This window comes from Python bivittatus, unplaced genomic scaffold (genome assembly GCF_059951505.1).
Source record: "Python bivittatus isolate LINGU-HERP-01145 unplaced genomic scaffold, Pbiv_v1 ctg000080_np1212, whole genome shotgun sequence".
Taxonomy (NCBI): Eukaryota; Metazoa; Chordata; class Lepidosauria; order Squamata; family Pythonidae; genus Python; species Python bivittatus.
The window spans coordinates 62,663,146-62,690,865 of record NW_028277035.1 but is presented as its reverse complement, the minus strand read 5'-3'; the positions used below and the strand labels follow the sequence as shown (position 1 = coordinate 62,690,865).

The 27,720-nt window shown below is 38.1% G+C and overlaps 2 protein-coding genes across 5 annotated transcripts in view; one reads left to right on the top strand and one right to left on the bottom strand.

Moving 5' to 3' along the window:
- Positions 1–52: 52 nt before the first annotated feature.
- FERRY3 (FERRY endosomal RAB5 effector complex subunit 3) lies at positions 53–6,924 on the bottom strand. The gene has a single exon (XM_007437121.3). It carries the CDS (start codon positions 6,675–6,677, stop codon positions 5,052–5,054), a length of 1,626 nt encoding a protein of 541 aa, XP_007437183.1. The 5' UTR covers positions 6,678–6,924; the 3' UTR covers positions 53–5,051.
- Positions 6,925–6,971: 47 nt separating this feature from the next.
- Positions 6,972–27,720, top strand: part of ABTB1 (ankyrin repeat and BTB domain containing 1) — a 44,477-nt gene continuing 23,728 nt past the window's right edge. For 2 of the 4 annotated variants that reach the window (XM_007437120.3, XM_007437117.3), the window contains exons 1-8: positions 6,972–7,400; positions 11,591–11,653; positions 14,699–14,754; positions 16,073–16,217; positions 16,851–17,010; positions 18,304–18,349; positions 19,139–19,255; positions 22,486–22,601. In XM_007437120.3, the coding sequence (XP_007437182.1) occupies positions 7,345–7,400; positions 11,591–11,653; positions 14,699–14,754; positions 16,073–16,217; positions 16,851–17,010; positions 18,304–18,349; positions 19,139–19,255; positions 22,486–22,601 (759 nt within the window). In that variant the 5' untranslated portion in view covers positions 6,972–7,344. The remainder of the gene's footprint in view (positions 7,401–11,590; positions 11,654–14,698; positions 14,755–16,072; positions 16,218–16,850; positions 17,011–18,303; positions 18,350–19,138; positions 19,256–22,485; positions 22,602–27,720) is intronic. The other 2 variants (XM_025172472.2, XM_088134255.1) reach the window with 2 other exon arrangements.

Genomic DNA, 27,720 nt, shown 5'->3' with positions numbered 1-27,720 from the left:
GTGCATAGTAATTATATCTAAGTAATAACAATAACAACAATTTAGATCACTGTCTTTATTTTTTTACTAATGCATGGATCATTACAGAATTAAGCAAGTCATTTTACTATCAACGGATTGCTGTCACTTAGTATACATTTAACATTAAATCTCAAACACCAATTTTTCTTTAGGAGGAAACCATCATTATGACTACCCCTTTGTAAAAGCCAAGAAGAGAAGGCTGCAAGTTATCAGAGAGAATGGAAGTCTTACCAGTTTTAAGCACAAGTTTTATATATTTTAAATTCCTTTTTTCCTATGTAATTTATATTTTTCTTGTTTAGACAATTTCCTGAAGAAATTAAATACTATTGTATGCTACAAAAACATTTCTAAAATATAAATGTACAGCTGTACAATTTTACCATTTTCCAGAGGATTCACTGTACAAAGAATAACTTACCCAAGTCAAAGTGATGGATTTTTATTTAAGTTTTCTCCAAAGAAGTAATGCCAAATGTATTCTGGACATTCTACTCTGTTCACTTTTCTACCCCCATTCTTTTCTTCAATGTTCTAATTTAAAGTTCTCTCCCTTCCTATTTTCATGACTTCCCAAGACTTTTTACAAAATTGTCTTTTGAGTCTTTTTTTTAATACCACTATTTTTGCTTCTCCAAATGGTTATTTCCGATAAAACATTTTAAATTATACTTCATGACTTTTCATAAAAACATCTGATACTGTTACAAGAATATTAGCAAATTTTCAATAGTAACAAAACTCAAGCAAAGATTTTTCCTAATATACATGACAAATGGCTAAGATATACATATGTCCTACAATATAAATTTTAAGTGAATTATAATTTGAAGGAACCCATTCAGTTAACTGTGAGCTCAGCTCCAAATAGCAGTTAATTCTATGATATACATTTCAACATTCATAAATTGGGATTGTACAGCATTCTAAACCATAATTTGTTCTATCATTTTTGTTACTTAAGACACAGGGCTAGATTAACATACATTAGTAATAATCATTGCTGGAGAAACACAATATGGTTCATATATCTCATAAACATGTTTTACGTACTATAGTATCTACGCTCATACAACTTACTTAGCCAAAACCAACCAATCAGATCATGTCTTAGCTTGACACAAAATTAATCTGCTGATTTAGTAAAATGGATGTGCTGGTGACATCAGTATATCAGTAGGAAGAAGAGAGAAACTTTAGTTAGTATACTCTCTTTTTCCCCTTATGGAATCACAGAAAAAAGTAACCTGAGGATAACATAGGGGTTACTTTTGGGATTCAAGTACTGCAGATTGGGTTCACACATGACACTAAGCCACCATTTACTTTTCTTTTTATTTAAGCTATAGTTTGCTAAATCATAATTGATGGCACAGTTTGAGAAGTTGTTGGAAAACAAAGCAAACTATCTAAATTCAGCTTTTCTTATGTTCTTTTCAATTGTGATACTGTCTTCAAGCAAAGCGAGCGCCTTAAATGGTTTGATGGTAAAGACCAACCTTTATCAAAAAGTTATCAACATTTTTGATTAAAAAAAGGTACTAAACAAGGATGTTTGTTCCACTATTATTTGCTATTCCATCAGAGCCCTTAGCAAAGGAAATAGAGCATGTTTGGAAATACAGGGATTAGAAACTAATGGCACATGCTATAAATATTTTTGTTAATGATATTGCCCTAATTGTATCAAACTCCCTTAAGGCATTTTCTAAACACTTACAAATTTTGATAAATTAGCAAGTTTATGCATTAACATTTCTAACTCAGAATTTCTACATATCAATACTCCTACAACAATACAGAATATATTGAGCAAATCATCAGGAATTAAAATCTGTAAACACTCTTTCAAATATCTAGGTTTATTTTCCTAAACATTTGAACAAATTATTTCCAATGACCATGAAACAATTGGTTAGTTACTCAGGAAAATGAAACAGTGGTCAAAATTAAAATTACAATGGCTTGCTAAAATAGTAGGGAGAACCAGGTTGGTGTGGTAGTTAAAGACAACCAGGCTAGAAACAGGAAAACTGACTGAGTTCTAGTCTTGCGTTAGGTATTATAGCCAGCTGGATGACTTTCTCTCAGCCCCAGGAAGAAGGCAAGGGCAACCCACTTCTGAAAATCTTGCCAAGATACCTGCAGGAACTTGATGCCAGGAGTCAAGACTGATTCAAAAGCGCACACACAAAGCAGCAGTAACAATGTCGCTATTTCCTTACTTCTTATCCTCTTTCAAATAATTCCTACATATATTTCTGAAAAAAATCTCTACAAATGGTAAAAAGTGATTAGTAAACTAAACATAGTAGCAAAAAAGCAAGAATAATTTTTTAAAAATTCTTTATAAAAACATCAATGAAGGCGGCCTTGGAATTCCAAATATTATATCCTATGATACTAATCATATTGCTAATATTTTTAGCTTGATAAAGTCAGAAGAACTGGTACTTTAATTAAAGATGGAACGTATAAGTAACACTAGCAAAAATTAGGGCACTTCCTCTTGCCAAAGTTATGCATAAAAAACTGAAACATTCAAAATCCATTTCTTCTGAATAGGTTCAAAAAGCTGGAAAATATGGGTCCCTAATTTAACTCCACATCCATCACCCCTTTATACTTTTATATTTTATAAAACTTTTATGATGAAAATAAAATTGAACAGTATCAGGTTTGGGAAATTAAGGGACTTTATTATTTAAAAGAATTTTGACAGGAAGTTTTGAAATGATAGGAACATTTTTAAAATGGGCAAACAATTGCAAATAATGTTAAGAATTTTAGCTCATTCATGGTTTTCAAATACATATGCTGCATTTCACTGCAGTTCTAGCAATTAGAACCTATACAGCCACAGCCATGACTAAATTTAAAATTAAGTTAAATTCATCACCCAATAGGGAGAAAGGAAGGATTTCAAAAATTTACAACATTCTGTTAGAAGATAAACTTTTTGAATTGGTTAAAGGCGATATTAGAATCAGATATTTAAAAACCCTTTACCTTGACTTCATGGTTATCTTCTGATAGAGAAAACCATTAAAATCCATTTTGGTCAAAATTAGGGAACACTCAACAAAAGCAATTTATAGATATTTAAAACTAAAGAAACTCAACATGATGAATTCTAATATAAGCCACAGTTATTGGAGGAAATATAAAGAAATGGGTTCATTTTATCACATGTGCTGGTTCGATAAAGTCTTTTTGGATTTCAGTTTTATTGAATAGTGTAAAAATAGTGTGGAAAAACCTTGGGAGATGGGGGGGAAGAGATGCTGTCTAGGGAACAGTCAGATAAGAGGCAGCATAGCCCACAGCTGCATAGTGGTAGAGCAAGAGGCTCAGAAGGGACCCTCCCTAAATTCTCAGGCTGTAACGGTGAAGTCAGGAGAACTGTACATTCAGATTTGCAAGATTCTGTTAATGTAGCTTTACAATAAAGTAATTAGTTTGTCTGGTCGTGCTTCCTGTCTGGTCTACCTGGTAAGGCTGACAAATAGACAAGCCACAATTCTGGCCATCACATTAGGTCCTAAGTTGGCCTCATTAAGGTTTTGTTTTTGTTTGTTTTGATAATCCAAGCAATACTTTAAAACACAAGTAGTAGCAAAACCCTGGAAAATAGGAAAGAATTGGAATATTTTCATATGGTGACAAATATGCTAGAAAATTTCCATAATGGAAAACTGACCACCAAAAATGGCTGTATGATTTTATTTCACTTAGTTTATACTTATTAATTATGCACAACAAAGTCATAATAATTGTCTATTATCCAATCCATGTTCCTAGATAATCTAATTAAATAAGGTTATATGTATTTTGCTTTTGTATATACTCCACTATATTTTTAATTAATGATTTTTTTAAAAAAAATACCAACCTAAAACCAAATTGAAATTAGTATTAATTGTGGGTTACAAACTCATTTCTTAATCTAGATGAAACAGAGGCACGCCTGGTCAATTTCATTAATTTGAGATCAAATTATGGTTACACTTCTTTTAGTAATGTATTTATTTCTTCAGCTTCCATCCCATCTTTCTCCAAAAGTACCATTACCAAATAGCACCTTGTTCTACCAAATCAGCAGCAGAAGCCTATCCTACTTAAAGGAAAATGTTCTTGCTTATTGGTAGAAAGATAAGTAAGATGGCGTTGTTCTGATATTATCTCCACTATCTACAATATAGAAACAATACCCTGTGTATTTGCAGCGCAAATCCTATTTTTCTACACATTCTAAATCATAAGCCATGATTTACAAACTATAATGTCTGGGATCACACAACACATTAAGCCAAAACCAAACTGCTACATGGCTAGGTACAATGCATGAATCCCACAATGAAGTTGGAAGGACCTGAATTGCTCTCCTGCTCTTATTTGTTTAAAAAGTTGAAGTTCTTAATTTACTGCAATGGACATGAATTCTCCATGTTTATCTCTTTTATGAGCTCAAAACCAAAACAGAATGTCATCTAAAATAGAACTACTATATCTGGGCTGCAAAAATCCAGCCAAGTATTTGATGGTAGCAGGAGTTAGAGTCCTGAAGAATAAAATATATAACAGTGTCACACTCAAAACAAAATGTGTAAGGAAACGTCTATGTTGATACATCCATATCTAGGGAGAAAAAAAAAAAAGCAAGAGCTTTTTCCTTTGACAATTATATTTCCAAATTACAACTTGGCTAATATCCAGTGCTTCACAGATATTTTAGCTTCCCACTTTACCACTACAGTTCTTGTTATCTAAGGGTTGGAAGAACCTAAGAACAGCATTAAATACAGTGGGAGGGCTTGAAGCCAAACTGGCAAAAAAAGAAAAATAACCCATTACCCATTTTCCTTTGTGAAGGCATGGAAGTACAGTTTTTTGTTTTTTGTTTTAATACTGCAGGTGCTTCTGTTAGGAATTTCCACAATCATGTTCAAGATATTGAAGTGTTTCAGGTATTAAAATGAATCCAGTGTCATCATCTTATTAATCCTTTGTAGAGCATTGGAGGGAGTTCAGTGTTTGGACGTCAGAGTGAGTGTAGATGACACACGGAAAATCTGTGGCAACATGTTACTCAGTTGGTAAAACATTTCTTCAGAAATACTCTGTGGTACCAAGAATTGAACAGTTCGAGAAATCCCACCATCCCAGGAAGCCATTTCCATCATAAACCCTTTGACACACTTAAATACAAGCTCTGCTCTTTTCAGACACCAAGATATTGTCATTTCTTCAGACATATCATGTATCAGCAGAAGAGGAATGCTAACTGTAGTGATGTCATGGGTGCAACACACTTTAAGGATATTTCGGAGGCCCATGATTGCAGGATCCCGGGCTGTAATATTACCTGACCTCACATTGTCGTCCACACACAGATGAAAAGTCACATGAATTTCAGAGAGATTTGAATGTCGGGTGATGTAAAACTCCCCTGGAAAAATATTTGATTGATTCTGCTCACCATTCTTAGATTTATCTTCATTGCCGCTGTTTCTGTTTCCTGCTTCGTTTAGTCTTTTGGACTTGCTACTTCGCTGTGCTCGAGCATAAAGTACAACTTGCTGAACAACTTCAAGCTGCTCCTGAACTCCAGGAAAATGGAAATCTGTGCACTCCTGACAAACAGTTGCAAAATCTCTTTTGATCCCACTGTATGAACTGATGCGATTATCCACAAGCAAGACTAGACCACAAAGCGACGTTGAATAAAGCGACAGTGCAGTTTGAAGCCGATGGAGTTTGACTCCGCTGCGGTGACTGCGCTTATGCCTGCAGAAATCTAGCATATCTGCCCTCAGCAGTCGCAGATTATGCATCGTTTTCAGCTGTGCTCCCAAATGGATAGTGAAACTTTCTTCCAATTGCCTCTGGTCCTCAAAGAGTCTTCCGGTTCCTTCTTCAGATTCTCTCCACTGATTGGGAGTAACTTTGATCTCATCCCCAATAGTGCTGTTGGGATTTCTCAGGTCCTGGTGAAGTTTCACCACCCATTCCTGGTACTCCTGTTTTTGGATCGCTGTGGTTTGTTTCAATTCATTGTTCCACTTGTTCTCCAGTAGCTGCTGGGATTCAAAGTGCTGAGCTGCCAACATGTTTACGTCTCGATCCGTTAATGATTTCCCCAGTTCTTGCATCACCTTATCCATTTCCGCCCTTTGCCTTTCTCGCAGTTTTTTCAGCTCCACGTCCCTCTCGCTTATTAATTCGGAGATGCTAACAAAATAGTTATGCTCCAGGTTTAGCAGAGTTTCAGAGGCAGGAGAATGGATGAGATCATGATAAACATCTGCAAAATCTTCATCCCAGCTGGGGTCTTCTGGTCTGGCATGTTCTGAAGTTGCCTCAGCGTATGCTTGGGCCCAAGCACTCGCCAGCTGGTGTAAATCCACTTTACCAGATTTTACAGCTTCCAGGGCCGCTTCTGCTTCTCTATCAAAATCTTGTACAGACCGCTCCTCTATGAATCTAGTCAGAGCTTCTTTTAAGCCATTTTCCACGAAGCACGGCAGATTATGAAGAAGCATTAGGCGCCGAGGCAAGTGACTAACGTTTTCTTGGACTGGGAATTTCAGGGGCACGGTAAGTACAAAATGCTGGTTCCCAGCGTTGAATTCATACGCAAATTCTCTCTCCATTCTGCAGCCTTTTCCTTAGCGGCTCCTCCTTTCAAGGGTTGGCTGCCTTCATAAGCGTTTTAAGTTTATGTCCTTTTTAAAATCAAGCCTCCAGCACAGCCTCCCACTTCGGTCGCTTCTGCAGCGCCCGCTCCCTTTAAATAGGGCCAGCTTCCGGATTAGAGGGAAAGGCTTCCCGGCCCGTCGTCTCCTACAGCCTTAAAAGAGCAGCACCGCCTCTTTCGGGCGAAGGTCGCGGAGCGGCGACACGTGAATCCCAGGGTGTGACTTGCGCATCCCGAGGCGCGCAGACTGCGGGGTACCAGGCCGGTGCGCGCTCCTCCGGCGCGAGTTGCGTCCAAAGAGGGCGAGTCGCCGCCGCCGCCGCCTGGGTGGGACCGTCCTGAGCGCCGGCGGGGCCTTGAGGACTGGCGTCCGGCTCGCCTTTCAACGGGGCGGGCGAGGCGCAGCACTTCCCGCCGCGAGGTCCAGCGTCCTGCAAACCCGGCGAGAGGGGCGGGCCTACGTGCAGCCGCGTCCCGGGAGGAGAGCGCGGGGCCGGCCTTGGCAGGCTCAGCCCCTGCCGTCGTGTTTACATCCGTCCCGCTCGGGCGGCCTCCTCGGCCCCCTCCCCGAAGCAGCCTTCGCTCCCTCCAGGCCGGGCCAATGCGGCGCTTTTCGCCGGGCCATGGACACCAGCGACCTCTTCACCAGCTGCAAGAAGGGCGACGTATGTCGCGTGCGGTGAGGCCTGGGCCGGGGCTTAAGGGGTGCTGCGGGCGGGCCGGCCGGCCGAGGCGGGAGTTTGGGGCTGGCTGAGCCCCCGCGGCAGGTTGGGTGTTGCGGTACGGGGTGGAATGAAAAGCTTGCCGCCCTTCCCGTTGCTGAGAATCGTTGCGTGCCTGTTTAATGGGGAGGACTTTTCGAAGTGGTTCTTGCAAGAAAACTAGACCCATTTTCAGACTTTTCTTCCAAAGTATGAAGAGAGAATGTGGACGAGGGTGTTCCAGGCATGTAACAGAAAGTGCTTCTAATTATTAATTACTTATTTTACCATCATTCTAGGGGTAATAGGAAATGCAACCATTTGTTCTGTGGCATGCAAGGGAAAAGTTGCCTACGTTGATGGAAATGTAGAATGAAAACTGTATTTTAGTATTCTAGGTAGAGAACAGGCATTCGGGAGGGAGCTGGAAATGGGCTATATATGTGGAACATGTGCCTCTTTGTAACATTCAGTATAACAGTAGTTAGGTGTTTAATAGAGGCATTAACACCATTTTTCATGGTGACTAAAGTTTCTTATCACACTACATATATTAAAATATTCAGTGGAAGAATGCCTGGGTCACACTTAACTTGGTTTGTTAGAAGTCACTAGGTAATTTTCATTAACAGTCATCACTCCTTTTTCCATTTTCTCTCTCTTCCAACAGTAGCAAAGTGTAAACACATACTCTGCACATCTGATCATTTCAAGTATTTGTAAGAATCTTGTGTTAGATAATAAGACAAATGTGCATATATTAAATGTCTGGGGCCCAAAGATGATAGGAGAAGCAATGCTGTTTTAACTTTGTTATGATGAGCCTACCATTTGGCCTGCCCACATTTACTTATCTCCCAAAGCAACTGCTGTTTGGTATTAGTATGTCTCTTGTCGAAGTTGTTTCATGTCAGTAGTGGGAAGTCCAGTGTTCTTAATGTAAAGTCCCCCTTGATTAAGTTCACTTCCTGGTGACTTGATGGATATGTCAGTGCCATTTTTTTGGGCAATGACATGGAAGTGGTTTGCCATTGCCTTCTGGGATGTTTGTTTGATTTCTTGGTCTATCCCTGGTGGTTTACCATCCAATTACTAACTAGGAGGAACCTAATTTAGGGTTTTGTTTTGCTCTGTTTTTACATCAGTCAAGATATGCTAGATGCTGCCACCTAGCGGAGCCCCTGGTTCTTACAATCTTTCTAAAAAGAAAGTGTTTTCCTCTTTCTGGTTATCAGCTCAGCTTCATCCCTAAAACAGCTGACAACTTTAGATATCCTAAGAGCTAGATCATTAAGAAAAGAGAGGTATATGTGAGGTGAGCTTTGGAGCAATTTATAAACATATAGTCTTATCCTAAAATTACATATTATTTATTGTTTGATAACTTCAATCTGTCTGCTGCTTTTCCAGTAGATGTGTTCAGTGCAGCCTGTAACAAGAAAGCAGTGCTGTTGCTTCATAACAGAACATAATCACAAATACAAGCTAATAATTGTTAGCAGTTTATAAAATTATGGGTATGTATAAGTCAGCACTATAAGAATAATTTATCAGCTGGTTTATAGTCATCGAAGTCTAAAAATTTATTTCATAATAAGCAGTGTCAGTTAATTTAATACTGATTATAACAGATTTAATCAGATTTAAATGCTATGAAATACATAGTATTACAAACAGGCACAGTCAATTAATTCCAATATTGCTAGAATAAGTAAAAACATTTTTTAAAAATCTGAGGTATAAAAGCCAAAACACCCAAAGGCAATAGTAATAGACAATATTGCACAGAGAATAATCCGATTTAGTACGTTAAATGTTGCCATTTTTTTCAAAAAGTTTAGGGTTTTCTTGATCTTTCCCTTTCTGAAGGGTAAATTAAAACAATCAGAATCCTAATTCAACAGTCTGATTATAATACATTTGTAGAGTCCTTGGTGCTCTCTGAGCTTGGTTGTTTTCTTGCAGACGTTTCATTACCTGACTAGGTAACATCATCAGTGCTAGTGTGGGGTTTGCTCCCTGTTTATATAAAGGGCAAATTAGAAACACAAGTCTATCAAAAAACAACCCACACTAACCAAATGCTCCATTACCAAAGTAACAACCCAACATCCCACAAGAGGAGCTGTGTAAGAACATTATTCAGACAAGCGCAAACACACTGCAGCAACCCAGAACAGCAGAAAAAGGAAACAGATCACCTGTATAACATCTTCCAACAAAATGGATACCCACACAACTTTATCAAAAAGTGCTTGACCGCTCAACCCACTATAGCACAACCAACACAAGTTATGAAAAGGATAACACTGCTGTACATCAGAAGCATCTCAGAAACAACCAACAGACTTTTACAACCACATGGCATCACTGTAGCATCCAAACCAACTAAAGCCCTCCGAAACATCTGAAGTAAACCAGATGACCTCATAGCCCAAGAAGAAAAAAAAGTCTTCTACAACATGCAGTGTAAGGATTGTAACAGCCACTATGTAGGACAGACAGGCAGAAGACTAGCAGAGCATATCCATGAACATCAACTAGCAGTCAGAAGACACAATGAAAACTCCTTAATCTCACAACACTTGGACAGACTCAACCATAGTTTCAACTGAGAATCTGTCAGCATCTTAGACCAAGCTAAATCAAAAAATGTGAGGGAATTCCTGGTATTCCTTGGTATTCAGACAAACATCAACAGGCACGTATAGATAAGCAACATTTACACACCATTCAAAAGAGACAATAAAAAGGAAACAAAAAGACTAGAACACCTTCTTGCCAGCATCAACACCCAGATGAGCAGGGATTAACACCAGGATTAACACCAGACAAACAAACAAGCAGTAAACAATAGCCTAATCTAGGAACTACCAAGAAAAAAATAACACCCCCCCCCAACACTGACAGGGCAAGCTACTGTATATAAACAGATAGCAAACCCCACTCCCTTCTAGCACTGAAGATGTTACCTAATCGGGTAATGAAATGTCTGCAAGAAAACAACCAAGCTTGGAGAACCCCAAGGAATCTACAGTTCAACCCTGAGCTACAGATATTCTCTTCTATTGGTATAATACATTTTTTTCTCTTTTTAAAGGATTTTTCCAAAAACCAAAAATAAAGATGCATTTTTTAAATTATTTATTTATTTATTTCACAGGCTTTTATGCTGCTTCAGTCAGTACAGATCTAAACCCTAAGCAAAACAATATAACAATAATATAAATCTGTACAATAATATTTTTATATCAGTAGAATGGTATCTTAAAAATCATGAATAGTATTATATCCTTTTGTCTCTGGCTCACGCATTCCTCATTTCCCAGTCCAAATGCTCTCTGAAAGAGCCAATTTCCTAAATGCTAGGTGTGAAGGAGCCAATCTTGTATCTGGTATTAGGAAATGCCTTAATAGGGGAGTCTCTGTAGAAAATGTTTGTCTCAAGTTCCTCCCACCTTAATTCCTGGGGAATGGGAACTCTGAGCATGTGTTTCTGCAGGTGTGCCTTGAGCAGGCAGATTCTATTTGGAGTAAGCACTCTTAGAGATAACAAGGCTCCAAGCCATGAGGGTTACAAAGGTGATAACTAGCACCTTGAATTGCACCTGAAAACAAAATGGAAACCAATACAACTTTTGCTGCATGCTTTTATTTTATTTTATTTTATTTTATTTTATTTTATTTATTCAATTTCTGTGGCCACCCATCTCAAACAAGTAACTCTGGGTGGCAAACAATCATAAAATCAATTAAAACCAAGTACAAACAGTACAAAAAATAAATATATATAGCAGCCAAGAAAGATCATAACCAAAGATGTTAATATCACCAGGAAATTTTCTCATGCTTCTAATATAAATGGACAATATTTGTGCCCATATCAATAATAGCTTTGATAGATAATCTTAAAGAACTTCTGAAGTTATATGATTTCCCCATACATTAAAAAGTTGGATGAGATCTATAGTAGGCAGATGAAATGGAAGGCAGAAGAATTAGTGTAATATGCAAAAAATATTTTTGGTGGACTCGCTTATTTGGGATGAGGCTTTGAGGGGGCACTGTTTATGGAACACTTTTTTAATACAAAAAGCAACACTGGAGCTGTGACTAAAGCAGGCTGGAATAGATTCTTAGTTATCAACATTGTCTGTCTGTCTTTCAGATACCTTCTTGAACAGAGAGATGTTGAAATCAATGTCCGAGACAAATGGGACAGTACCCCTTTGTGAGTGCTTTGGTCTTGAGACACGCATACTGTTTGGTAACTTACACAGGAATTTAAGGAAAATTAAGGTCTTTCAGCATTCGCAGCATTTTCCTATCTGCCTTCTGTTACTTTTTAAAAAGAAAATGTTTTTCGTTGTAAATATTGTAAGTAATCTCTCCGAGGTTATACGTATGAATAACACTCCAATGTCTAGTCCCTCTGTAAACCTGGATAATTTTCCTCATCTGTAAAGAACCTTCTGGGTGACAGTAGAGTTTCTATCATTGCTTCAGTGTGGCCACCATTTGAATAGGTTGCTAGAAATCCCTGCTAATGTGAATTGGCTGGTAGCATGGAAGCAATAATTCTCATATTTGCTTTCAACTTGCGTTCAGAACAGTACTTTTCTAGAAGCAAATGACTGACATAAGGGGCAGGATAGCATAAGGATCTCTAGAATTGCACAATGAGATCTGTCGCACCATAAGCATTTCCATTTACCATTCATTCGTAATGCAATTTAATACAAACTTGTGATTTTGCATTGTCTTAATTGTCTGCAGATCTCTTTTTTTTTTTTGCATGTTGTCTTCAAATTTGTGAGTCTGGAGTTTGCAGAGAACATCTTCAATCATTGCTCAATCTTAGTTAGCATTTGCCATCTAAGAGAGTGCTAGCAGACTAGTGCTCCTTACTCTGTCAAGTTGGCCAACTGCTTCCTGTGCTTTGTGAATTAACAAATATCCCTTAACCCTCTCTTCACAGAAAGCAAAGCAAAGCAACGGTTAGCATGTGTCTCTTGTTCCCAAACAGAAAAGCTGTGCATCATCACCCTGAGAAGTGGTGTATCTCAGCAAACTTTTGGAGAGCAGTGTATCAGCAAAATTGCGTTTGAGAGCTTTTACCCTATAGCATAGTTCATGACAGCATGTTAGTAAGCTGAGCTAAATGAAATGCCAACTAGATGTACAAGGCATAAAGTGTGGCCGGCAGTCTCTCCAGTGAGAAAACACCCACCCACTAGCACAGGATTAACTCACTGGAATGTGGGTTTCATCAGTCTTGAAAGTGAGGGGAAAAAATGAAAACAGTTTTTCAGAGGGTGGTGAGGAAACAGCTTTTGTAAATTTACTTTGCATTAGTAGTGGTTGAAGGACAACATTGTGGGATTGGTGAGGATATGTGCCATCTATGAGGTAGGCAAAAATAACTTTTTCCAAGTATATGCTTGGAATATTGTGCATTCGCATCAGTCCTGAAACAGCTGTTTTCGCCATCAGTCTGAATCTAGGAAAAATCCAAGGTGGTATTTTTGCCTTAAAACCTTAAGCAAGTTCTGGACAGCCTAATATTACTTGCACCTTTCTTTAGCTTGAGTTCTCAAGATGAGACTGGGGAAGGGTCTCTTACTGTAGATGAATTCTCCAGGTAAAATTTTGCTGGCAGTAACCTGACTGTCTTTCCAGAGCCAGGACAAGATCTTTCAATATACACAGGTCAACTGTCAGCTTTTCAGCTTTGTTTTTAAATGTAGGGCTGAGTGTTATTTTTTATAGGAGATTGCTGTTAAAATGTTTATTATGCATGTGATATGTTCTGGAAGTCTTGCATAAAAGGAGCAGAACATTTATACTTTTTAAAAAATATCAAATCTGCCATTTTCTTGGTACTGTATATTGGAGATGAGTGGGGGGAATGTCAGTTCTTTCTTCCCAACTATCAGATAATATATTTCTTGCATTGTGAGACAGTCATGCTATGCTGTGGTGTTTTGATCATGGCTTACTGAATAAACCATATGAGTTTGGTTCTAGAATATCCAAAGTCAATACTGTACCAAACAAGCCACATTATGATTTAATGTGATGTGTAAACTCAGTGGTACAATTAATGAGAGTGCTTGGGAACCAAGATATCTTTCATGGGTTTGCTACATCTGCATAGTTCTAACCTGAGTTTTATTGAGGGGTATCATCTTATACTGTAGTTGAACTGAATAATTGTATTTTACATATGCATACAACAAAATTAGACAGCTTTATGAAAATAAACTTTGGTATTGAAAGTTTGGTAATGTAGGGATAATCTGTGGCAAATGCAGCAACAATCTTTTGGCTGTTTGAATGCTTTATCATCATGATTGTAATATCTTAACATGGTGGGGGAGACCTGGCTTGACAGTGGTGCATTTGAAAGGAATTTGGATATCCTTAATGACAACAAGTTACACGTGAGCCAGCAGTGTGATGCAGCTGCTAAAAAGGAATTTGCTGTCTTGGGGTGCATTAACAGGAGCATAAAGTCCAAATCACAGGAAGTAAGTGTTCCACTCTACTTTGCCCTGGTCACACCCCACTTGGAGTACTGTGTCCAGTCCTTCTTAAAAAGGACAAGTGGAACAAGTTCAGAGGAAGGCTACCAGGATGGTGAAGAGTCAGGAAAGCAAGCCTACAAGGAACAGTTAAAGAATCTGGGTATGTTTAGTTCCAGTAGAGATTGAGGGGAGGTATTAGAACAAGCTTCAAGTATCTGAAAAATGGTCACACAGAAGTAGGGAGTAGACTTATCTTCCATTGCTTGGTGCAGGGGATTGGGGCTAAAGCCAAAAGGAAGCTGTTTCAGGATAGATGTCTGGAAGAAATTCCTGGTTATGTGAACTGTCAGCCAGTGGAACAGGGTGCCACATGGCATGATAAGTTCTCCTTCCCTGGAGATCTTAAAACAGGCTGGATGCTCATCTTTCAGAGTTGCTCAAGCAGATCCTGCACTGAGCAGGGGGTTGGATTAGATGATCTCTAAAATATCTGACCTCTAGGATTCTATTTATGTTCACTACTTTCACATGTGCGTGTGGCTGACAGTACTTTATTCTGCTCTGGCTTTTTTATACTGAAAGGCACTAGAGCAATAACTTGGAAGGGACTAATATTTCATGTTATTCTAGAGTTTCCATTCAGTTGCAGAACTGGTGCTGTGGATAAGCTTCTGGGGCTCATGATGCATTATTCTGTAAAGATTTTATTTGTATTAGTATATTTCTGATCTCAGTGTTCCCTTTTATAGATATTATGCTTGTCTCTGTGGACATGAAGAGCTTGTGCAATATCTTCTAGCCAATGGTAAGGGAGTCTGATATACTCTTCTGGAAATAAATATATGTGGTTACTTTTTGTCCTCTAGAATTGAAACTGTAAAAGTAAAGTCAGTTAATAATCTTACTATGGTGAAAAACTGTAGTTACTTTCAGCTTGTTGCCAACGTGAACAGACTGAAATTTTATTTTTTTGAAGTCTTTTTCCCCTTAGGTTAATATGGATCTTTTTTTGTTTTTTTTTTAAGGCCAGGATAGTGCTTGGTGACATTTTATGTTATGAAGTTTCTGTTCTTTTTCATATTGCTGCATCCAGGAGGTCTAGGGCTAAAGTAGATTAGAGGGAGATCTAATTGGTCCAACTCTTACAGTAGAAATAAATCCAACTTTAAAAGCAAGCTGGAAATTGCTAGCTGTTGTAATCTATCAAGTGGATAGTAAAAGAAGCCTCAAAACCAAGAATAGCTGTTTTGGCATATAGAGATCCATCTAAATCAAGCTGTAGCTCACCATGTCTGATCTTTACCCATATCTTCTTGAGAATTAATATACTGTTTCATAATAATTTGGTTGCAAGAAAAAATATATTAAAAAGGAGTGCAGTTAGCTTCATATAATTCTTATTACAGGAAAGTTTACCTGAGAAAGTAAAGGTCAGACTTTAAACTAGGAGATTATGGTTTAAATCATAAAGCAGGTTCATGTCCTAATACTGTACATGTATGTATTGCTGGGATGACTTGCTGCTTTCTAAAATTAGGGATATATGTTTAAATGTTTTGCAATTAAACAATTTAACACAAGCTACATGTAGGCCATAGTTACCTAGAAATGAAGATTCCCTAGCCAGTGTAGCTGATAGGGTTGAGTACACTGTATTAACACTATGTGATGACATAGTCAAATTATTTTCATTGTTTTTCTACATCTCTTGTATTCTGTATGTAAATTGACCTTTCTCTATTATTTCAGCCAGATAGCCCGGCTTCACTTAATATTTTTAAACTGTATAAAAGTTGCCTGCTACAGGATTTCAGATATTTGTTTCCGTCTTACTGGCATTTTTATAAGTTTGGTCTAATTCATACTCCATAAAAATGTATTTTCTCTAAAATATTGAAGATACCTCACACCATAGTCTTAAGTGAGCTCTTAAGTGAATGAGACTGGATGGAATTTAATTCTGTTTCATAAACTCTTCTTTGGATCTAAAAAAATTGCAGTGGTATCTAAAGGCTTTAAAGAAGTTATCTCATTTCTGTTCCTCACCCTTCCAAAAATAGTAGTGATAAAAATGTGTTATGTAATCTGGTACATATAATTATGCAAACTGGTCTTCCTGACAGGTGCAAAATGTGAAGCAAACACCTTTGATGGTGAGCGTTGCTTATATGGAGCTCTGAGTGATACTATCCGGCGGGTGTTGAAGGAGTATAAGCAGATCACAGCAAAGTGCATGAAGAGGGACTACTATGATGCCTTTCTTCAGCGGTAAGGGGATGTATTCTGATGTTGGCAAAAGAGTCATCTTCAGAGAGGGCTGTATAATTGTCTTCTATTTCTTATCATGCCTACACATAGCACAAATGGTAATTTTAGGTTATGGCACTATGTTATGTAGAAGTATGCAGTATTCAGTTCTTCTCTCTACTTGTCTGTTGTTCCTTGCCCAGTATCTCCATAGGCTCAGAAAAATATGTGTTTGAGTTGAAGAAGTGGTCTGTGCAGTTACTGTGCAAGCCCAGGAAAAGACGTGGCTTCTTTAAAGAGCCTTTGGAGAGGATTAGTGCAGAATTTGATTGCCAGGACTTTAAGTGGTTCAGCAGATGAAATGGTGTAAGATTGCTATTGTGGTGCTTAATACTTTTCTTTCCTCATACAGTTGTGATTAGTGAATTATATCTTAAAGAATTTATCATCCAGAATAAAAACTGTAACAAAAAATACAATAAGAAAAATAAATAGGATTCATCAAAGGCAATATTAATAATGCTGTTTTACAGCTTTAATCTTTGGGGAAAAAAAGGTGGTGATGTATACTCTCAGTGCACAAAACTGTTTAGTTGAATTATTCAACACAATTTTTGTCTAATCATGAAATTACTTTTCTCAATCTCCTTGCAGGCTTCTAGAACAGGGTTACCACAGTGACATTGTTTTTATTGTTCACGGGAAGACTTTCTGTGCCCATCGCTGTGTACTTGGTGCCCGGAGTGCTTATTTTGCAGAAATGTTTGAGACCAAGTGGAAGGGGAAGAATGTCATAGCACTGAAACATCCACTGGTAAGAAACCCAAGCTGTGTTTGTTCTTGAATATTTTTATATTTGACACTTTCTTACCTACCCTTTGCCAGAAACTGATGACAACAAATTGTGTTACAAAGTGGTGGAATTATGGATTACCAGCGAGATCATGCTGACACGTTTTGGTAATATTCAAGTTACGTTTGCTGTCCATATCTCACAGTTCCACTTTCAGACACATCAGTGTGCAATGCATGTGAATTAGAACTAATAGGTACTGGAAACTGAGCTTCTGTTTTATATTTCTCTACAGTATTTTAAATGCAAGTAAAGTCAGAAAGATGGTCTTTCATGGGCAGTCTACATCCCAAAAAACAAATCTTATTAAAATTATGGGAAGCCAGTTTCCCAACTCACTTCTCATGCAGACCATCCAGCCTTCAGCAAATGCTGCATAGGAGCTTGATGTGTCTTACTGAAGATGGCGAAAGTGTTAGGAAGAAAGTGTTAGGAAGAAGAGTCTGCTTCTGCCACCCTGTTGGACCAGATCCTAAATCTGATCCAGCTGGTTACACAGTTTGTGAAAAGATTGCCTTTTGCCATTAAAATTTAACTGCCCAAGGGTATTTATTTGTTTGCTTGTTTGTTTGTTCATTTTTTTGGCCACCCAACTCCCAGTGACTCTGGTCAGCTTCATAAAGTTAAAAGAACACCAAGTCTGTAAACATAAAACATATTCATAAAACAGTGGCCACCCAACAGAACAAAACCACTCTTAAAGTCCCCCTCAAAGGGGCCTATCCATCCATCTTAACCCAAGGCCCGGGAGAAAAGCCACATTTTTTTAAAAATGCTTAAGTGTGGGCAAAGTGGGAGCCATGTGGATTTCTGGGGAGGGGGCTGTTTTAAAGGGCAGGAGCAGCAACAGAGACGTCTTGCTTCTTGGGTCCCGCTAGATAACATTGCCTAATTAATGGACTCTGAAGCAAGCCAACTCTGTCAGAGTGCCCAGGGCGGGCAGACGCTGCGGGAGACAGACGGTCCTTCAAATAGCAGAGCTTTGTAGGTGACAACCACCAATATGTTGAATTATGTCCGGAAGCCAACCGGTAAACTGTGTAACCCCCATGGCAGGGGTTGTATATGGACATAATGAGAGTTGCCTGTTGTTGCTAATGATTCTGCATTTTGCACCAACTGTAGCTGTCCAAATTCAGCAACCTGAATTTTCTAGGCCCTGTTTACTTTCTAATTTAGGTCTCATTTATATTAGTATTTCTTTCCAAAGTTTGTTGTATAAATTTGTACGTAACTCATTTGTTCCATGTACAGATCAACCCAGCAGCCTTTAGTTCCCTTCTACAATACCTCTATACAGGTAAATCTAAATCTCATATTAAAATTATGGTTGCTGCATTTAGATTTTATTTCTTCTTTACGATAAGTTCTACATAAATTTCCTGCTTATATTTTCTTTCAAAGTTTTAGATTCTTTGGAATTTCTTGAAAGATATCAGGAGTGAATAGATCATGGGTGGGCAACATTTTTTTGCTCTGGATTATACTTAAAAAGTGTTTTGGATGCTCAGAGCCAGATTGGGTGGGTTGTAATGCTGTGATATCACTAAAGTGCTTTCCCGATCTATCACCATAAATAAATGGTAATAATCACCAAAGTGAATGTAGTTGGGATTTCTGGAATGTTTTGAAAGAGAGGGAATGAGAGGTTTTTGTTTTTATGTATGTCTCTTATATGCCTAAATGGAGGTTTGGATAACTTTTTCAAGTATTCACAGTGAGAACCTGCCTCAGACATTGAAATTTAGTAACACAATTTTTGGTAGCTATAAAGCACTTAGTATGCTTTCCAGTGGAAAAAAGCCCACAAAAGACATAAAGAGTTAAAAACAGTAAAAGAGTAGAATTCTCTAAAGCTTCATGTTAATAAAGTAGTTTAGAAGATAGCTCTAAGATACTTATATAATCTGTACTGTTCTCAAAAGTATAAATGGTGTTATTTTTAAGCCACAGGGTGGTGCTGGAGCTTAAGTTTATAGCTATGGTTTGTATGGAGGGAGAGAGTGAGTTAGATGTTGGTAAACAGTAACTTGGATGAATTGAAAGGTTTAAGTGAAAGGACAATTAGCATGGTTCTTTTGTTTACCAGGCCGTTTAGACCTAGATGTAGAATATGTGAATGACTGTAAGAGATTGGCCAAGCAATGTCAGCTCCAGGATCTCATTGAAGACTTGGAAACCAAATGTAAAAAGGTGTATGAATTTGGTAAGTCTCCCTATCTTACTGCCATTCTTTATAGGAAAATGGAAAAGGGGCCATTTCTCTTATATTAATTACCAACAGTAAATTTGTCTATTTCACAATATGAAATGGATTGAAATACTAGAACTGGTAACCACAGTGTCTAAAATTGCACAGTTGATTAAAGCCCACCAAAATAAAATGTCTTCAGTGTGTGGTAAAAAGAAACAAATGGGTCATAGCACTAAAACACTGTCTCCTGTATATACCCCTTGAATCCTGAAATTGCATTGAGTGCAGAGACTATCAAGCTAAAGTTAAGTCTTCTAATGGAAGTGGGCAGGGTTTGAAGTAGTTTAGTTTTAAGTCAGTTGGGTCTTCATAGTATCATGCTGCCCGCTGGAAGCACTAATAATGAAGCTAAAGCTTAAATAGTTTAGACACATAATACAAAGGCAAGAGTCATCAGAGAAGAGCCTGAAACTTGGAAAAATTAAAGGCAGTTGAAAAAGAAGCTGATGGAAGGTAATTGGCTAGATGCTATATCTGATAACATAAGCATGATTCAAAGAACTCAAGGTACTCAAACAAGTAGTTGCTGAGAAACAGTCCTGGGCAATTGATGTTTGGCAATTGATGTCTGGCAAGAGTTGGAAGTGATCAAACAACCACACAAGAACAAAATCTGGTTTAGGCCTTTAGGACAGGAGAGAGCTAGGTTCAAGTCCATCTTTACTATGGAAACTCACTAGGCAGTTTAGAGCCCGTCATTCCTTCTTAGCCTACTCACACAGTTGCTCTTGCAGAGATAAAATGAAGGGAGAGCCCTATGTATGTTGCCTCAAGTTCTTGGAGGAAAGATGGGATATAAATCCCCCACTTCCTTGGGAGTCACCAGGCCAAACTCAGCCCAGATAACTGGATGAGACTGAGTCCCAGACATCTCCATAGAAGCAGTACAGCCACAAATCAGCTCAAGTGATTGCAAGCAACTTTATCCAACAACTGCTTGGCATAATCCTCACAGTGGGCCTGCAAGAGTTCCGCTAACCACTTCTTAACCAGGAGAGACTGAGTCACCCAAAACATGGTCGCCGGGTGGCTATCAGGGTTAAGTAGGCTTAGCTCTGTTTCTATTTAACATTAATATGAATATGTGTGCTGTTTGCTTTTCAGAGTAATATCTGTGTATCCTCTTTTTAACTTGGACCTATTAGTAATTGATTAGTAATGGCAGGCAGGTTTTTGTATGGAATAAATGGAAATCCAGAACAAAAATGCTTGCGATGTAATTTTATCTACAATGCAGTACTGCTTAGATACCTCTATACTAGAATATTTAGCCTACTTACTACTACTTAGCCAGACTTCACATGGAAGCTCCTTGCTCTTAACAAGAATTAGCTTCCTGGAAATCATATTGTGAGTTAGTGTTCTCTATAGGAAAGGAAGGAATGGGAAGGAACAGGGTGAACAAAACTCTAGTTTTTCATAGCTGGGAGCAAACTTTCAAGCAATAAGATATAATGTCCACCTTTGCTAATGGTTTGTGTCTTATGTGGCATTATACAGTGCTGCTTAAAAGTTTGTGAACCCTTTTGAATTTTCAGTATTTTAGCATAAATATGAGTTCTGTGTGATCTGTTCTCTACACAAGTCCTACAACTAGTTAAAGAGGACCTGATTAAACAAGTGAGTCAAAAACATACTTGTTCATTTATTGAGTAAAATGATCCAAAGTAACATATCTCTGTGTGTCAAAAGTATGTGAACCTCTAGGATTATTAGTTCATTATCAGGGGAAATTAAAGTCAGGTGTAGGATAGAAGTTACTTCTACAGCAAATGAGACATTTGATCATTTTTAATAGAGAAGAATTTTTTTGCAGTCCTAGAAAATTGCAATTGTGACTGGAAAGATCTGGGGAAAAAACATAATCAGACAAATATTCATCTGTGCAACTTTTTCGTAAGAATAGAGAACCTAATTCTTCATCTTATTAATTTAATCCATTGAACTTGGGTTTGATGTTAAAGTAGACAATTTTGAAAGAGTTTGAAAAGAAGGTGAGCCTCTTAAGGGTATAAATGCTAGATTTTGCCAAATTTACACTTAAAGATACTATTAAGAGCCCTTCATCAGCTTGGTCAAAGATCAGGAGATCAGAAAACTCAAAGATCTTTGTCATAATTCATTTCATTCTGCAAATATTTTCAAGTAGCCTTGTGAGAAGAAAAAATTATCAAAAAGCCCCCAAAGATCTCAATATAAGCACTGACAAGTCTTAAAAGTCTTCAAGAAATTAAAATGAGTACCCCCTACTGACTTAAACAAAACTCAGAAAATCAAACAGCTGGTAAGAAATTTCTGGCAAGAACTAGCACAGATCAGATTAAAACAGTAAAGCAAGCAGCCGCACTGAATTTCAGTGCTCAGATACAGAAGAGTGAAAAGATTTTAAGCTTTGCCCAGCAAGTTGAACAAGGTCATAAATTAAACAAGTTGACAGAAATTTGTTCCACTTTCTATTTGAATTAACAATACAAGCAGTCCTCGCTTAATGACCACAATTGGGACCAGCAACTCTGTCGCTAAGTGGTGCAGTCACTAAGCGAAACATATGACCATGCTGGACTTAACATCACTCCTCCTGCAGTTGTTAAGTAAATCACCCATGGTCTTTAAGTGAGACATCATGTGACCACAACTTGCAATTTTACTGCCATCTTCTCTGGCAATCATGTGGCAATTGTAAGTGCAAGGACCAATTGCAAAGAGACAGTGGGGGTCTATCTTCTTACCTTTTTATTTTGTTAATATTTATTTTAACAAGTATTTTAAATGATCTTTAAAATTTTTAATTTAATTAAATTTTAATTAAATTCTACTTAGAAATGTAAATAATGCTTAGAAATAATGGACTCTCTTAAAGTGCATGAACCAATGCTTGGAGTGCAAATAGTCCATAATTTAATGATTATACATGTGAATGGATGCAGTGGAATAAAGGATAGAAAGATATAATGAATGGTTTGGTGTAAACTATACTTAGTGGTATTTTTTTTCTCATGTCTTTAATTTTTTTTTTTTTTGCTTACTATATCTCCCTTTTCTGTACTTTGCATGATATTACTTACTCCAAAATATGTATGTAAATCGCAGACTAACACACCACACTAGCTCATTTTAGAAGGACATGTTGATAAAATATTCAACTTTTTAAAATTTTGATACTTTTGCTTTGTATCTTTCAGTTTCTTCCAAGCCAGGGACCTGTGTAAAGGTGCTGACAATTGAACCATCAGGTAATTCACGGTTGCAGGAAGACCTGGCTCTGCTAGCAGAGTGTGCCTTGCCGGCTGAATTCAGGGTAGGAAGTATTTCATTTCTTGTTTCCATCTCTTTGATGCATTCTTCCATTTGAATAATTTAACAGAATTACATGTAGCTTATTATCTTGCTATATAATTAGTTTGGTCACCTGTTTATTAGATCCAGGTTCCTCCTGAGTTGTTAATGTGGCCTGGGAGATTACCTTCCGTTAGGATGATGCTGTGGTGCTGGCCTGTGAGGGGGTGGTGCCTTCAGTCTTGAAAGAAACAGCGGTGTGCCTTCTCCTCAGGAGAAGTGTCCTTGGATGAAACAGTTCTGGACAATTTATCGTCCTGTCTCCAATCTTCCCTTTTTAAGGAAATTTATTGAAAAGATGATCAGACTGCAGTTGCAGAGAACCCTGGAGAAGGCAATTATCTCAGTTTCAGTGAGGTTTCAGGCTGGGATTTAGTACAGAGACAGCCTTGGTTATGCTTGTTGATTATCTTTGGTTGAGCCAGGATAGGGCTTGTGCAACCCTCCTTGTGCTCCTTGATCTTTTAGTGACTTTTGACACCATCAATAACAGTATCCATTTGGACTGGCTGTGGGGGTTGGGAATTGGTAACACTGTTTTACGGTGGTTCCCTTCCTTCCTTCATGGCTGGTTCCAGTCAGTGTTGTGAGATACTCTCTCCCCTTCTGTTCAGCATCTACATGAAACCAAGATCATTTGCCAGTTTGGGGTCCAGGATCATCAATACACTGATGATACCCAATATATATTTGGACCCTTAGTGGGCCAAGTGATGATGTCAAGGTTGTGTCCCAATGCCTGGAGGCTGTATGGGTCTGGATGAGGGGAAACTGGCTCCAACGTAATCCTGTCAGACTGAATGACTGTGGATATTAGGGCCCCCTGGATCCAGGGATTTTCCACCTCTAATCTTGTATGAGGTTGCACTTCCCCATTCAAGACTGATGTGCAATCTGGAGCCATCTTGGCTCCCAGCTCCTGCTCAAAGGTCAGGCGGCAGCTGTGGCCAAGAAAGTCTTTGCAGAGCTTCTTGTGCAACAGTTGCACCCCTTCCTGGATTGGGAGATCATTCAGGCAGTCACTCATGCCCTAGTTACCTCATCGGTTAACTACTGCAGTACACTCTACATGGGGCTGCCCTTTAAAACCACTTTGAAACTTCAGCTGGTCCAGAAAACACTGGTGCTGGCAGTGATGGGCATGCCTTGATATGCCCACATAACACCATTGCTTCATGAGCTGCACTGGTTGCCATTGTGCTTCCAGGTGCAATTCAATGTGCTGGTTACAAACCCCACATAGCATAGGGCTAGGTTATTTGAGGGACTGCCTGTCTCCCATGGTTTCTGCCCATTGCTAAAACCTTCAGGTCCCTTCAATTAAACAATGCCATCTGTTGGGACCCAGGAAGTGTGTCTTCTCTGTCACAGTGTCTGCCCTCTGGAATGAGGTTCCCTTCAGAGATTTGTGTGGCTTCCATCCTGATTGCTTTCAGAAGGCCTTGTAAATCTGGCTGTTCTACAAGGCTTTGTGATAGAGCAGATGTGGTCCCTTTACTACATGTGTTTCTGTCTATATTGTGTATTGTTTGGCTGGATACCAATCTTATTTACTTGTATTGTATTTTGTATTGTTACTTGTTTTATACTGTGAGCTGCCCAGAGGTGTCATGGAGTCTGGCGGCACAAGAAAGAAAGAAAAGAAAAAGAGAGAGAGAGAGAGAGAGAGAGGCTTTGTAGCTTATTAGATAAAAGCAGCTAAAATTGCTAAATTAGACATTATCTGTTTTCACTTTCTGCTGGCAGTCGCACAAAAACCTTACTACCCTTCACGATGTAATATAATCCCAATCAGAGAAAAAGAAAAAGAAAAATCTTTGCCAGAGTGTCCTAATAAATTATTCATAAGCAGCGCTAAAATTCCATTACATGTGTTTCTGTAGTAGTGCAATAGCCTTTGAGCCAGTATTTTGGTGCTCCTAAGCCATATACATCTTTCATATTTTCCTAAATCTGCCAAATAAGATTCTAGGAAATAAAATACTAAAATGCACTAACATGTACATTTTGTTGATCAAGATATTTGGCTAAAAGGTTGATTATGACACATAATTGTGTTAAGGATTTCATTTTGTTTCTTCTGTTTTTCTGTCCCATAACCCAAAGGCAGTAAAGACTGCAGAGAAAATCCATATAAATGTAACTTTTTATTTACAGGCATATACCAACTTTATCAGAGATTATTACAGTGGTTAAGGGGAGCCAATCACTTTGGGAAGAAAAGTTGCCTTAACCAAAATGTAAGCCTACAGTCATGTGAGAAAGTAAGTACACGCCATATAAAGTTTTTTTACTTTTTTAACAAATGTGGACATAACAATATTTTATCTTCATTCATACAGTATATAAAGATAAAAGCAATGTAATTGAACAAAAAAAAAACCTATGAAGACTTGACTTTGCAATCATTTATTCAACAAAAAATTAACAGACATTTCATTTCCTTCTGTGGAAGAAGTAAGTACACCCTTGGCTCTAATTGCCCCCTTTGGCAGAAACAACCTCAAATAGATGTTTCTTACAACTGTCTGCCAGTCTCTGATGTTGAGTGGGAGGAATTTTTCCCACTCCTCCATGCAGAATTTGTTTCAGCTATGCAGTGTTTGAGTGGTTTCTTGCATGCACAGCCCATTTTGAATCACCCCACAGTATCTCAATGGGATTTAGATCCAGGCTTTAGATCCTGGCCATTCCAGAACCCTCCATTTCTTTCTTTTTTTTTTTCCAACCATTCCCTGGGGGATTTACTGAAATGTTTAGGGTCATTGTCATGTAGCAGTGTCTACTTTTGGTTGAGCTTTAGTCTTTTGACAGATGATCTCACATTATCCTCAAGCACCCTCTGTGTACAATATACACAGAGGATTCTGTGATGGTGAGCTCCCCAGGCCCTGATGCAGCAAAGAAGCCCCAAACCATAATATGTCTGCCACCATGCTTTACAGTTAGTATCAGTTTCTTCTGGTGAAATACTGTCTTTGCTTTTCACCAAACATGTCTTCTGGTACTGTGGCCACATAACTCTATCTTTGATTTGTCTGTCCAGAGCACTTAGTTCCAGAAGTCCTGGTCTTTGCCTAGATTGGGAACAAACTTGCCCTGATGTTTTTTCTGGACAGCAAAGGTTTCCTCCTGGCACACCTTCCACGTAAATCTATTATGTGCAGCTTCTTTCTAATGGTAGACTCGTGCACTTTGATCTCAGTAGTGATGAGAGCTGCCTGTAGGTCATGTGATAACATTCTAGGGTTCTCAGATTCTTCTTTCAGCATCTTGAATTCTGCTCTTGGGCGGAACTTGCTGGGATGGCCTGGCCTGGGCAACCAGGCAGTTGTTTAAAATCTTCTCCACTTGTAGATGATCTTGTAGACAGTGGAATGATTGATGTCCAATTGTTTGGTGCTCTTTTTAAATTTCTTCCCAGACTTATAGACATAAATAACCTGCTTTCTGAAGGCCTCACAGAGTTCTTTCGATCTAACCATGGTGATACTAAAATTCAACAACAAAGAGCAAATCAAACTAAATGTTTGAGGTTTCAGTAAGATGGGTTGCTCCCAGATCCTCTCTAACAATGTTATAATCATTTGCACCTGATCTGGTGCATCTGATTCTAATTTTAGGTTTGAGGTAGTGATAAATGTAGGGGTGTACTAATTTTTCCACACACAAAATTTGCATTGATGTTTATTTAAATTATGCAATGGACTACAAAATGTAAATGGTGCATGATATTTGTTATATTTCCTTCATCGGTATTGTTGAAATGAAGATCAAATATCTGTATGTTGAAATATGTTAAAAAAGTTTTAAAAATTCAACGGGGTGTACTTACTTTTTCACATAACTAGATAAATCTGCCCTCTAGGTAGAGGAATACTGTAGGCATGCAGTGTGCTACCTGAAACAGTTTCTTCAAGAACATAGTCTAAATTACTTCCATCATGGTAAAATTCTGGTAAAAGCTAAGATGTATCGCACCTAAAAGTTGATGGCACTATAGATTCCAAAAGCCTTAAAGGAACAGGAACATAACTACGTTCATCTCATTTAGGGGGGACAAAAGCATGGCTGTCATATTTCTTAGGGTAACCCGCATTACATAATCTTGATGAGCAATTCACCTACTTATAGCTACGTTTTGAATTGACAGCCTGTTGAAACTTCTCTTGTCTCGCTTTTTGAATATCTTGCAAAAGGCATAGAAGCTTGACTGTGTCAATCTTGCCAGCTCAAATAGTTTTAGTTCAGGAGCTATCATGTGTGAGTAGAAATGCTACCCTTTTCCATGTCACCAAAAAAACTTGTGGACTCAAAACCAAACTATAAGAGCATGTTTCTACGTATTCAGATCTTCAGACCCCGTTTACTCTAGCCTTAGGAATGTGAGCTTTGATATTTGGGGTTTGTCAGTTCTGAATGCCAGGCTTCATTATTCTGTTTCCCTTTGCAATACACTGGCATTTTTAGATAAATAAAAATTGTACTTTTTACATTATAATAGGTTGCAATGTATAGTTGTGTGAGAGCTCTTGTGCTTCATACTGTCCCAGATGTATATGAGTTTCACTCCTATTCCAAGGAGGAGTTGCCAGAGTTCCCACTGCATATGGGAGAACATGTAGCAGAAAATTGAAGCATGAGCACATGCCAGATAAAAGGAGTATATGAAGTTGCACACATCCCTTTGACTGCATGTGGACTGTGCTGATGAGCGTTCAGAACTCGGGCATTATGTGTTTTTAATTCTGTGTTAAATCCTTTTCATATTTTTCTCTAGTGCTGCTGCATTTTTGGCTCTGTTGACAAAAGTAAACTAATAAAACATGGTCCTATATGGTCTATAAATCTAAACACCAGAACAAAATTTTCTGATTTTCTATAAGCAGAAAGCTTACCATAAGTAATTTTTACACCAAATTTTCTGTAAGACAGACAACATTTGTTGTATTGTATTTTATTTGGTATATGCTAGGTGATCTCTCTGCTGGCCCTTGTTATGTGTGGTAACTTTTCTACTAATAGAAACACTTTCATTTATTCCTCCTCCTGCCATTTGTTTAGTAGGAATAGAATGAATT

What these genes read in the sequence shown, in the direction of transcription:
- FERRY3 (XM_007437121.3), bottom strand. Translation starts at nt 6,677, where the DNA reads ATGGAGAGAGAATTTGCGTATGAATTCAACGCTGGGAACCAGCATTTT.